The sequence below is a fragment of the Arctopsyche grandis genome, chromosome 5, assembly GCF_051622035.1.
Source record: "Arctopsyche grandis isolate Sample6627 chromosome 5, ASM5162203v2, whole genome shotgun sequence".
Classification (NCBI taxonomy): Eukaryota; Metazoa; Arthropoda; class Insecta; order Trichoptera; family Hydropsychidae; genus Arctopsyche; species Arctopsyche grandis.
The window spans coordinates 10,760,077-10,774,906 of NC_135359.1; the positions used below are offsets into that span (position 1 = coordinate 10,760,077).

The following is a 14,830-nucleotide window of genomic DNA, read 5'->3' on the forward strand; positions in this document are numbered from 1 at the left end:
AGTTAAAACGACAAAAGCCAAAAATTGCGCATTTTTTAAACGCTCATATCTCATAAACAAGAAAAAACAAAAATCATTGTCATATTTGAATTTGGTAAGTCAAATTTTGTAAATATTGATTGATCTCCGCTCCGTACGTAAGCGAAACGCGATTTTTTTGGTTCCTCAATCTAATTAATCAATGATTGAGCTGAAGTTGTGCAAAAAATGTATGATTTTTTATTTAAATACATCTTAATTTAATCATACAGGAAACAATTTAATCATACAGGAAAACGGTGACTACAATGAATATTTGTAAAACAGGAACTCTGGTATTTTCAAACGCACGTATGGACCATCAGACAGAAAAATAAAACAGAAAAATACACGATAAATATCCAGACAGAAGACAGGCAGGCAGATAAGCAGGCAAGCAGGAATGCGAATTTTTAAGTTTAAAGTTTGATATGTATGTATCTATGTAACTTTTATGCTAATTAAAAATTTCTGAGCCAAAATCAATCAAAATCTCGATAACTCTTACATGATCAAGAAACTTCATCAATTGTTACTTAGTACATAGATAAAGTAAATGCTCATACACAAGAAAATGCATCGTCAATTGGAAAACGAAACAAAGTAATAATAAATGGTGGGGTCAAAAGGATGAATGCAGCCCAAAGTAAAGAAAATTAGAAGCGTACTATTTACATATTTTTATAATTCGATTAGGCCTTCATTCAGTAGTGGATGCAAATGATGCATCATGGCTGACGATAATACACTCATGGCATTTGCATAGGGTCACCAAAAATTCGAATTATTCGACTATCAAATATCGAACAGTAAGCTTAAACAATTTAAATTTAGTATTAATGAACAAATACATTTTTAATTTATGATACAATTCATATATTTTGTATTTCGGCGTCTTGACATCAGGGTTTTCACGATCGAAAATCCACCTACTTATTCATACACCTCCACTTGTGCAGCGCCAGTATACGCTAGAAAATTTAGTTCCATATTTATTCTCAGTACAATAACCAAAATTACGATACATGATATAAACATAACCGTATTTTTCACGCCGTTTCCGCGTTATTTATATGGCGGGAGTGGCCCGTCTATTTGAGCGTGCACACCGAGGGAAGAATGGATAAAGAATTCCCGAGATAAATTCCTCAGCCTGTATCTCTCTAGAAGCGTGCAAAATATTCACGAGGAATTGTTGTGTGAGAAGAAATAGCGCTCAGACTACACGATAACGCATAAGGTCCGTCTATGTCATAATTATGCTGATATATACATACATATAAAAGAGTCTTAAGAGACTAATAACTGTAAATAATGACGTGTATTACATAGATTAGATACACGTACATATAAACAAGACGCGCAAATACGAATGTACACGCGTGGGCGTGTATAAAGATGAATGTGGTACATAGGAATTTAGCCCTGTGGAGCATGTAAGCCTCGGAATTCAATTAACTCGAACTGGGCTTAGCCGGCGAGCTTGGCTATGAAAAAATAATTACATTAAACCTTATTCGTTCAAAAATTTACTCTCTTCGGACTACTTAAGCCTTTAATGTGTGCTGGCATTACTCTCAATCTAATTTAGAAACTTGCGCAAACACAGAAATTAGATAAACAATGTTTGAAAATGATACGCTACGTACTCTGTTTACTAACATATGTACATACCTCTATTCTTCAACGCTAACTTTTAGGAGAAAATCGACTAAGCTTGAAAGCCAAAGTTTTCTCGCGGCATACATTTTTTGTTTCGAAAAATAGTTTAATAAATACAAATATTACATTTCCAGATATATGTAAATATGTAATTACAAATCAGTCAAATAATTTGATGTTGTCTTAGCTCTTCTATACTTTGTACGATTCGCAGACAGATGCTTAAACACTGTTCGACACGAAAAATGGTTCAAATAAATAAACGAATTTTTGTTATTAATCCACAAGAATCTATAAGAATAGTCATATCTTGTGTCTGAACCAAAAAAAATACACAGACACACACACACACACATTTTTTTCTAGATCATGAAAACGTGATCAGTAATCGATTCTGAGTTCGAATCAGTCAAAATCTCGAGTTCGAATTTTGGCATGGTCACAAAACTTCATCTATTGTTACTACGTACATAGATAAAGTAAAATAAGTCCTCATTTGTCGAACAGTGTAATCATAAGTAGTGCTTCCAGTGCCGGAAGGTTTCTTCAGCACCAGGATTGCGGTGCTGGGAATTTTCGATCTCGGGATCCCGGTGCTAGCACCGGGAGAGTAAATGTATAAAAAAAAAACGTTCATTTACATATTTTCATATTTTAAAAATGTTCAATTGCATTTTACAAACCCTCCCGATATTTCACGCAAAGATACTCCCATATTGGCGTTCTTGTTTTGAGAGTTTAGTTACATTCTTCAAATTTTCGGTTCGCATCCATGGCTAGATTTTCTGTAAGATTAAAAATAACACATCCTATAATGTAATTAAAAAAACATCACTTTTATTCGTTGATTCGTTTATTACAAATACAAATTTTTTGCCGTTTAGTAATTATTCAACGAAAAAATCCACCTAATATAAAACTGCAATTTCATTGACTTTATGCAAAACAATATCACACCAACTAATATTATTCAATAATTAATTTTAATATAATTTTACAGTACTATATATTAAACATATCCAGGTGCAGATTGCGGATCGGACCATAACTTGCTTGTTGCTAAATTTCGACTGAAATTGAAAATGATTAAAAGACATCAAAATAAAGCAATTAAACTCACCAATGATGATGTAATTAATTTTGGCAATGTAATCAGAGAAAAAGATGCAGAATTCCAAATAAATCCTAATGTAGATGTAGAAGAGTCTTGGAAAATTTTTAAAGATCTCATAATTCGGTATGCCAGAAAACATCAAACACCGCAAAATGAACATCGTAAGTCTTTTATCTCTGATTCAACTTGGGTTAAGATAAAAGAACGTAAAAGACTTAAACAAACTGGCATAACATCGACAGAATATCTTGAAAGGTATGCAATATTACATAAAGATATTCAAAGGAGTTGTAGGCGGGATAAAGCTAAATATATAAATGACATATGTGAGGAGATAGAAAAACACGCATTAAAGAATCAGGCAAGGGATATTTTTCACAAAGTAAAAATCGTCACTCAAAAATTTTCACCCAAAACTTGGACAATAGATGATCAATTTGGAAACACGCTTACAGATATTGATGTGATACTCAACCGATGGAAAGAATACTGTTCGGAATTGTACAGTGGTAGTTCGTCGACCTCAATTGTTTCCCTAATTGATGATGTCAGGGAGCCTGACATCTTGAAGTTGTAAATGCCATAAAGAAACTGAAATGTAAAAAGTCTCCTGGCAGCGATGGTATACAAGCTGAACTTCTGAAAGAGCTTGGTGAAACTGCGATAAAGGCGCTATGTAATATGTGCAACAAGATCTGGGTAAACGGAGTATGGCCGAAAGATTGGGTCAATTCAATATTCATTCCCTTACACAAGAAAGGATCTACAAAAAAATGCGAGAATTACAGGACCTTAGCCTTAATATCGCACTCTAGTAAAGTATTGCTGTATATAATTAAAGATCGTTTGAGCAGTTACCTTGGATGGCAAATACCGAACGAACAAGCAGGGTTTGTAAAAGGCAAAGGGACGAGGGAACAAATACTGAATATACGTCAACTCATTGAAAAATGTCGGGAGTTTCAAACTCCAGCCGTTCTTTGTTTTATAGACTATAAAAAAGCTTTTGACTTTGTGAACTGGGACTATCTGTGGAAAGTTCTACTGGACATGGGAGTCCCCATGCATCTTGTAAAAATAATACATAACTTGTATAATGATAACAATGCAGTAGTTCGAATCAATTCGCTAAACTCGACAAATTTTCGAGTACAACGTGGAGTAAGGCAAGGGTGTATATTATCTCCAGACCTATTTAATATATATGGAGAGTATATAATGCGTAGAGCACTGGATGGTTGGAAGGGTGGAGTGTCCATTGGTGGAAAAAAACTATCCAATCTTCGGTATGCGGATGACACAACGCTCATAGCTAATAATCATGAAGAAATGGCCGAACTGATCCGTCGTGTTGAGACAGAGAGTAATGTGCTTGGCCTCCAGATAAACCGCCCCAAAACAAAAATTATGATAATTGACCGTCACCAACAGCTGCAAAACAACAAATCAGCTTTAAATGGTATAGATGTGGTTGATAATTTTGTCTATCTGGGGTCACTCATATCTAACAACGGCGGCAGCGAATTGGAAATACGGCGCCGGATTACATTAGCAAAATCGGCAATGTCACAACTAACGAAGATTTGGAAGAATAGAGCCATTACAACTGCTGTCAAAATCCGTCTCGTGAAGAGTCTCGTTTTTTCTGTCTGCCTTTATGGTGTCGAGACGTGGACCATGAAGGCGGCGGATAGACGGAGAATCGATGCCTTCGAGATGTGGTCCTGGAGACGGCTACTGCGCGTGCCTTGGACCGACAAACGCACGAATGTGTCTATTCTTGAAGAATTGAAAATCAAGGATAGATTGTCAACAATATGCCTGAAACGTATATTGCAGTTCTTCGGCCACATTGCACGAAGAGGTGAGGAGAGCCTGGAGCGGTTGGTTGTGGTTGGTAGCGTCGAAGGCAGAAGAGCCAGAGGCAGATCCCCCGCACGCTGGACTGACCAAGTATCTGCAGCGACGGGCGCTTCCACGGTAGCAAGTCTTCGCCTGGCCGAATTTAGAACTGAATGGAGGCAGCTGGTTGACCGCACATCATAGTCACGATCCTCAGTGATGAGGGAACCGACAGCAATATATATTAAAGGACTGGACACATGTATAAATATTATAATAAAATTTACTTACATCAAAATAGATAATCTTCGTACAATTAAGAGAAACAACAGCGTCTTAGCACAACACACACAACACTTGAAAACCCACAGTGCGGATGAGAAACAATAGATCATGTTCGATCCCGAATAACACAGGTCTCATTAAAAGAAAATTTTCAATATATACTTCAAATATCATTGTAGTTGAGAACAAAATCTGCGACACAAGTCAGGCCGTTTATAGCATTTCGTGGAAACGGTGAGCCGACGTTGAAGTGCTCAGAGCAAACAAATGGACTATGACGGTCATTGTTCATCCCACCATTGTTCATTGTATAATGCTGTTATTATGTTTTTGTAAAAATAATATTTTTAAAGAAAATTCTGCCAGCATCATTCAGCAATATTCAGACTAGTTTCAGCACCGGGTTTCACGGTACCAGAAAACACCGGGACCCCGGGATTCGAAGCCTTACTTATGATATATACATATTGTTTAATATGTAGATGATAAAATAGTAGTGGTCATTAATTATTTATATCTAGGGCAAATAATAAACATATTAGGTAGTAAAGTAGAAGAAATAAAGAGATGTATGAAATTAGGATGGAGTGCATTTGGGTGAATGAACGTCGCTTTTCAATCAAAAATGCCTCTTTGCCTGAAGAAAAATATATTTGATCAATGTGTTTTTCCAGTGACGACGTGTGGATATGAAACTTGGACATTGAACACCAAAATACTGTATGCTTGGCATAATGAGGAGAGGTTAGAAGCGGAATACGTGATTGAGAAGTATGACAAGGGTAGTGGATATAGTGGAGAGAGTGAAGAGATTTGAATGACAATGGGTTACGTAGCTAGAATAATGGACGCAAGGTGAACAAAATAAGTAGTGGAATGGTACCTGAGAGAATGTAAAAGGCTTAAAGAAAGGCCACAATGAAGATGTGTAGATGAAATTGGATAAATTTGAGGGGTGAGATGAAATAGCGATTAGTTAAAACGAGTTTGAGAGGACTTCATCCAGAAGTGGATAGCAAATGCCTGTAAATGATGATGATGACGACATGTAATATATATAATTTAACTATACATAGATGTAGATAAGTAATATATCATTGCAAGTACAAGAATCTCAAAGATTTAATAACGTTGTCTTGCTTACAAAGCTTAGAAAACTATGTACTATTTTTATATATTTTTTAGTCTAAATATCATTTCAACGAATTAATTCTTGCAATACTTTTTAGTAAGATTTCTATTATGAATCTCTTTAATACTAAGAATTGATGATGATTTTTTACGGCCTTTATAATATTTAAATTATTCAAGGCACATTTGTGGTATTACTTTTTAAACGTCATATTATTTTGAAATGCCTTGTAAGTAAATTGAAATGCATATTATTTGAAAATAGTTTCATCAATTTATGTACATCATTCTTTATTTTATATATTATAACTAGTTGTTTTAACCGGCTTCGCTCAGTATTTGTAATATAAACAGCTTAAACATGGCGAAACAAGGCGAAGAAAAAAATTCAAATCGTCGTCATAGAAACTCCTCCAACAGTTCCCAACCAACCAACAATACTTACATACATACAAAGTCTCTTTCGAAATTGTATATTAGATAAAATGTATTCAAAATCAAATCAATACATACATACATATATGTACATATACACATGATATACCTATATAACATAACTAAGATCAATACTTTTGTCGTATTCAATTTCAAAATTGTATATGGAATATGTTGTTAATTATTTTATAAATCTTATTCAATTCGTTTCTCTTTACTAAATAATACTATTAAATCCCCATACATCAAAGAAATTATTGCAAATATCGTTCACATCATCGCTTTTCCCGATAGCTTACATATATTTCTATTTCTCTCTATTTGGTTGTATTGATGTATACGTAAATATATACATATATATATATATATATATATATATATATATATATATATATATATATATATATATATATATATATATATATATATATATATATATATATATATACATAAACATACATATATGTACATACATATGTTAGTGGGGAAAAGTTTTGACTGCATATCAAGTATACGGACGGGTAAAATTTCAAAGTTAACTTATGTAAAACTTAAGAGACAATTCCAGAGTGAGTGTGAAGTGCTATTCAACGTAGAGCTTTCGAGTATACATAGTTTATTCGAAATAAAATTTGTTTCAAAATGTGAACTTCTCTGATGGAAACTCTTTACTATTCTGAATTCCACTGAATGATTTTTTAACATGTGTTTTAAATTTTGTTAAATAATGTTTAAACAATATGTTTCAATCTTTACTGAGGTTAGGCTGTAGATTATTTATCGTATTTACTTGCGATGACTCATTTATATACATTCTCTCTAAATATGTAATTCAAATTTATGTTAAACCTAAGGCTTTGGGTCACAATTTGTCAAATTTTCACCGATTATAACCGGTATACATATGTATATATAAAATTAATACAAACGATGGAACGGAGCACGTGCGCGAAAGTTAATCGCGAGTCCCACGAGACCTTACTTTTATTAAATTATACCCGCGTAAATATGAGCCGTAAAGAGTAAATAAAAAGCAGTGAGGATAGAACGAGAGGAGAAGAGGTTAAGCGAAGGTAGAGATAAAAGCACGAAAACATCCAGACGGACATGAAAAGTCGTTTCAAATATAAATTACCGGGCAAGAATGGCGCGGCCGGCCATAAATGAATAAGCAAGTGACTAAGATGAGTCAGCCCGGTACATTACGCCTGATGGTTTCACATATGGGATTGCGTGGACCCCGTGCGTGTTTCTTTTGAATAATTTATTGCCCCTGAGGGGGAGGATGTGGGTGGTATTCTGCCCCCTTCCTCACCCTAACTCAGTCCGAGTAATAATAATCATCTCGCGTTGTTTTGGCCTATTAAACCTTTTATGGTGGCCCTTCGACGGAGTGATCGCCCCTGACCATTGCCCTGTTTCCTGGATGTAAGAAAGACTTAAGCGACGTTTTCAGAAATCTTATTTTCAATGAAGTCAAGATCTTGTTGTGTGAGTCTTGGACACGTAACTGAAAAATAGTCATTAATTGATAATTTATACTTAAAATAATTTTTCTGACGTACTGTTCAAAAGTCAAATATCCTTCTCATTCAGCTCATGTATTCAGTATTTGAAATTAGAACAAGAATTAACATTTAAACGAAAAGCTTATAATTATTTTCACTCGTCAGTGCTGAGCAGACGCCATCTTAGAATTTCGTAATCCAATAAGAAAAATAGGGATTATATCAACAAACAGATTTTTTTCAATATGATATTTTTTTTTTTTTTTTTTCATTCATATTTTTACATATACATATGTATATGTATACCAGAAAGCCTTACAGTGAAATCCCCAATGTGCCTTCCTGGCCAATTAAATCTAATATTTATTATAATTAATGCAGCATTTTTATTACATATAAAAGTCGCTGAATTACGAGACACTGAAAAACTCCAAATTAACGAGACATCTATGATTTTTTTTTCATATTTTTTTATTGTACATAAATCATACTCAAATAGTGGTGAAATAGTGAGTATTATGTATTATTTGTAGCCAATTTAATGGAGGAACCGTTTCAACAATGAAATCAGAAAAATTGGTAAACTCTGATTGGAAACGATCGACTAAGAGTCACAAATATCCAAGTCTGACCAGCAGCATTACTGATAACTCAGAATAAATCCTTTTCAATCGAGGTCAAGTCACGGGATCAAACCAAGTCACAGGCGACCTCTCGGGGCTAGGTAAAAGCCCAACCACCGAGCCATGCTGGCTTTATGTGTGTCTTTGTCAATGTTTTTTAAATAATAAATGTATTTGAAATAATTTTAATAAATTCTCCTGATCAGCTGAAACCGTAAAATATTATATCATGTCTCCTTCTGACAGATTCCAAGGGCATGTAATTATTAAATATATTAAATCTTGAGGGAAAAAATCGTATTATTTATTAAATTGTGCCGAATTCCTGAAAAATATATTATAAAACTCAATAATAACATATGTACATTATCACGATACGAATGATTCAAATGAATAAAAACAAAATTTTGAACGCCTCATAAGCTCTTCTTCTACTCAATTCTTTATCCAACTGCTTTTATTGCAGTCGTAACGTGATGGTAATGGTCCAATGGATGCGACAATTGCCAACTTTTCTTATTCGCCATTTTTATAACAAAAATTAAATGACAATAAATATAATACGAAATGAAACAAAGTTATAGACAACCATTCAGAGACTCTTAAATATCAGATGAATCAAAATTCATACTCTTTAAATAAATATATACATACATGCCTATAAATAATCGAATACATGAAAGTTTACTTTTCCTGTAACACGAATAGGCTTATTATACTTATACGTAGAGTGTGCGTGCGGTTTAAATGCATGCAAGACGGTGTTGCGTGATCGTCCGTTTACTTGCTTTCGAGTCATTAGCTTTCCACTTCAATTTCCCACAAAATCACATACACACACACTCTTTGTGTACTCACTTGTAGAACCCACTTTCCTTAGGTCCCGAAAAGGCCCTTCCGCGTCTGCTAAATTGAAAATATTCAACCACCATGACAAATCGTTGAGAACCCTCACGGCGATAAATTTTAGAATTTCTTTGGATTCTGATTAGAGTAGTGTTTTACAAAAGTAATAGTAAAAAACGTAAATATTATTTAACTAGCCACATCTAAATACGTTAAAAAGTGGCATAAGGTGGTGGATTTGCGGGCAAAAGATGTGTCGCATCAGTTCTTCAATTTGACAGGGCCCCCAAAGTGTTTTTGATAAATTATTATTTATATTTATATATGTTTAATTTATACCAGGAAAGCCTAACAAGAAACCTAATGCACCTTATTACCTAAGAAATCTAATGCACAAGTATTATTAGTATTATACAAAATACATATCAATTAACATCCCCAGAGACATATATTATCAAATTTGTAAATTTACAGCATTATATTCAATTCAGCAGAATTTGTGATTGCTGAAAACTCGAGAACTGCGAGAAAATGGGTAAGATTGCCAATTTGTTGGAACCGTTTCAATTAAAATCAGGTAAATTAGCAAACTCTGATAGGAATCGATCGGCCTGGAGTCATAAATCCAAGGTCTGGCCAGCAGAAATCAGTGGGATTTAAACCCGTGACCACTTTATTCAAAGCATAATATGTATGCTAAGCACTTAGTATTCTGCGGGTTATAGTTTTTCTATCCTAATTCAAGACACCATAAAAATTGAATCACTTTGAAGAAAAAAAAAGTGGGGTTATTTTACTAAATGCATCATATTAGAGCTTCCCAGCTTTCGAAATTGGGAGGTTTTAAAATTGAGATGTATTACAATTGGGAGCTATTTAAATTGTGAGTTTTTGAAATTGGAAGCTTTTAAAATTAGGAAATTTTGAAATTAGCAGTGTGAGGTTTTAAATATGAAAGCTTTGATCTGTTGAAAATCGAAATTTTAGCTTTTGAGCTTTTGAAATTGGGAACTCTGAGCTTTTGAAATTTGGCAAACAGTTGACACGCACCTTAATCATACATATGTATATACATACATATATGCACTCTTCCACTGTTCTGGATTTGAAAACTATATCCTATACATACATGTTATTTTTTGAAACACATGTTTGTAACAGTATGATCATGAGTATTAACATAAACTTAAATATTATTCAAATTTCAGACGTTTCAAATTTGTTCCAGAAATATTAAATGGTTTTGTATCATTAATCAGTTTTTAATACTATCTAGTTTTGCTTAATGGCACAAACCCTCGTGAGTGAACTTTTTAGTATTTGAGATTTTTTTGATATATGTACATATTATTTATGTACCTATACATAGGTGAAAAAGCAAGCTTACGAATTTAATGGTAGTAAACAACAGCACTTATCACTAAATTTCATTGCGAATTCATGACGTTGCGCGAGTGTTATTTTCCGTAGATTATAACGCGTAAAGTAAAAAGGTTTATGCTTGTTAATATTTGAATCAATCAGAAATTTCCACAAATAAATACAGAACAATTCAAACATTGAGGGATGATTGGCGACGGTAGGCAATCGCGCGGGAAAGAGCGCACGTCCCTCATCCCGAATGGGAAAATTATGCAAATGGGCAAGTAATCGCACGCCACTGGCCGCCATTTATCATGTAAATTATTTTCATTGGCGTCGCTCGCCACCGAGACACTTTTATTTATAATTTATATACAGATGTATAAAATATATTTGTACAGGTGGACGCGGCCGCCATTAACCTAATGACTCCGCCATCTTAACGAGAAATGCCCGCAATTCCTTGCGCGTTCGCGACATTTGAGAAATGCCTTAATAAAATGCAAATGAATAATTAATAAACGTATTTTTTTAATATCAAAAATTTAAATTTGCATCCCCTTCCTTGTCTTTGTTATATTTCCAGCTGCCATCTACTACGCCCGTTCAACTCTAGTTGACCGCAGAAAAAGCTTGCGAAAATATTTTAATATAGAAATTTCCAGCTACTCAATCTTTTCTTTCCAAAATATATTAAAAATATAAATTATGTTTAAGTATAATATACACAGCATTACATAAACGTACGCATATTTATTTCAAATATAAAGAATTGCTATTACATATAATATTTAGACGTGTTTATTTATCATAGCAGCCGCTAAACTCAAAAGGTTGTTATTTGAATAACATATTTCATAAACTCTTCCCATTATACATACATATATGTATATATTTTTTATAACTTTTTTTCATACTTATGATAATGTTCTCCAAATTTTTTTCTCTAGAAAGAATCTATTTTTGAGGTGACCAAACTTGAACACCCTTTTCACTTTTAATACGATGTATTTGCATATTTAAATTGGAAAAAAGCAATTTTTAAATTTCCTACAAGTATGAACCTAGTGAAAAGCTTATATAGTATCAAGTGGACGTTAAGTTAAAATTTTCATTCATTTTTATAATGTCCTGTGTCTCCAACAAATCGATTTACCTTGATAAAAATTTCAGAAAAGTAGTTTTTTTTAGAATAGTTTCGATTTTATAATATTTAAAAATAAAATCACTCAATAGTCATTTGTTACAGTTTATGGGGTCAATTTTGCTAAGTTAATTCATAGTTTTGCCAGAAACTTCCATAGAATGTGCGCCACGCTCACAGTCGTTATTTGAATGGCGGAAGCGATCTTTTCAGAAAATCGCCATTTTTTCATGATCTTTATTTTGTTTATATAAAGTTGTTGAGAACTTTCTTGAGTATATATTTAGTACATTAATTACAAAAAATACCGAAAAAATTATGGATTTTATGAAATATTATATTTATAGGTCGAAATGGCAAATTTTGTGAAATCAAAATTTTGATTTTTTGCTCCAGCTTAATTTATACACATAATAATTTACACTTCCAAACTATTGACAGCAAAAAATTGTAAAAAAGTAAAATTATCAAGGTTGTGTTTGTTACTGTCATTATCATTGGCAGTAGAAAATTCGGCCCCGGGAGAAAATTTTATTTATTTTTTTAGTGATAAAATATTAGTTATTAAAAATAAATAAAATAATTGTGCGTTTAATAACTACGTACATGCCTGTTTATATTTTTTATATCTTAATATTTTGCTTTTGCTTTTTGTTCTTCTATTAATTTTTTTATTTTTTGTTTTCTCCCTCTCTTATTTTATTGTGTAGGCCATTGTGGCGCATTAGGTTCTTCCTGTAAAGCCACAATGGTCCAAAATGTTAAATAAATAAATACATATGTATTTGTGCGTTTAGTATGTACTTAACTGTTTATAGTAAATATCGATGACTAATTCGTCTACGCTGGGCAGTTGGGAATTTGCAGGTTTCGCTTATATCGCTTACTATTTCAGTCTGGGCCTTTAAAATAAGCCCCGGGAATTTGTACCGTACCCTCCCCACTGTCCTCGTTTCTTACTATATGTATATATGTATGTATAATATTCAAATCCGGTTAGCAGTGATAGGCGTTCATCAATATATTTCTTATATAAATAGATTTTATATTGAATCAAGTTTTGCGGCTAAAAATAGTCATCTTGAAACCCGCACGTTCATAGAGATCAACCCTGGAAGAAACGTGTCACACGCATCCTTATTGGTAATAAAATATGCATTAAATAATTATAGACGTGGTATGGAAGAGGGTTTTTCGATATCGACAGGAAAAACTACATTACACGACGTGTGTACATTTGTGTCAAATCGTAGATGTGTATATGTATACACGTGTGTAGAACAAACACGTTACAAATCGCTCGTATCGCTCAGGGCACGCACTCGTGCCTTTCTTTGTCGGCTACATAGGTGGGAGGGGAGGCAGAAGCAGGGAAATAGAGGATGGAGGAGGGAAAAAAAGGCTTGCCGGGTGTGGTGTAAAGTCACAAAGTAAACCTCAATCAATCAGCGAGGGTTCAATGGCAGGTGTAATGTGGACGTGGCACGCCACTGCCGATACCTAATGACTACCCCTGCTGAGTTGCCGCGAACCCCCCGACACGAACCCCTGCATGGCCCCATATGGAAAAAAATTCAAACTAAACGCCTTGTTTTAGACGATATTCTTATTGGTTAAATTTCATTGTGATTTCCAACCTCTTCATACAAAGTTAGACAGTGTAAAGGTGACCATTCACGTAAACATTACGGGAACTATTTATTTGGTGGGCTAAAAATAACTAAAATGATCGGTTAAAAATTAAGATTAATGATCAGTAATTAATTAAATAAGTGCTCCGATAAATAATATAAATGATAAGTAAAACCAAATAAATTATAATTTTTGGCAGTTTGATGAGAGCGCGTTGCCCATCTTAGATCTTAGCAGCCAACACTTATTTATTTAAGGGGGTATTCTAGTCTAGACATTTGAAAAAAATCGATTTTTTTTTTCATATTTTAAAAGCTAAAACCTTTAAGAATATGTCCGTAAGAGGATTTTTCAAAATTAAAATTATTTTCGAAGATATGGCTGTTTTAGTGACGTGGCATCTAACCGGCTTCTATATGGTTTAGGCGGCGCGTAACTTTACTCGAAACTTAAAACGCATGTTTCTCGAAACTACTTTTTTGGAGACGGTTGTCATGACTGAAGCCCGGACCCAGAAGGTGCCGCGTATTGTTCAAATGTTGTAAATGCATTGCTAAAGGTTTGCCGAACCTTTTTTACAAAGGATTTACAACAATGCAACAATGAGCGGCACCTTGGCTATTCTACCTATCTCAAGTTCTACTGAACCAATTTTCTTGAAATTTGGTGTGAGACTTTTCTATACATTTCCCTATCGCACTAACTAAAACTATAACAAAATTTCAATTTTTACTATTTTTGAAAAATTTGGAAAAGTCATAAAACTGGTAAAAAATGTCTTTTTATTTCAGACAGCCGCTATTTTGCGAAAAAAAATTTTTTGACTTTTCCATAGTACGGGCGATTGCAGCATTTGCTTGGATTAAGAATTAATTTGTTTTTTGATATCAGATTAGTAAGAGGGTGGCAATCGTGACAACCAGGGCGCGCCATTGTTTTGAGACCCCTCACTTCATCAGCCTGTAACTTTTTCCTTTGATTTTTTTTATGTATTCTTTAAACATTAATAAATATTTGGTAAAATAATGGCTTGTAAAAATATTTTTTGGTTTTTTGCCTCTAGACTAGAATATCCCCTTAATACGCAATAACATTTGAAATTATAGCGTTGAAATGACACTCATTCCCGTTTTTCCCGTTTCTGTTCCTGTTTTTGGGCGATTTTTTTTCACAGTAATCTTCCCGGACATGCATACAACATATCCCTAAAGTCGTAATTGGTTCAGTG

The 14,830-nt window shown here is 33.7% G+C and overlaps 1 protein-coding gene across 1 annotated transcript in view; it reads left to right on the forward strand.

Annotated features, from left to right (window-relative positions):
* LOC143911861 (cell adhesion molecule 2-like) overlaps nt 1–14,621 on the forward strand; it is an 84,014-nt gene extending 69,393 nt beyond the window's left edge. Inside the window, exon 6 of the mRNA XM_077430937.1 lies at nt 14,494–14,621. Coding sequence (XP_077287063.1) covers nt 14,494–14,498 — 5 coding nt within the window. The 3' untranslated portion in view covers nt 14,499–14,621. The remainder of the gene's footprint in view (nt 1–14,493) is intronic.
* Nucleotides 14,622–14,830: the final 209 nt, after the last annotated feature.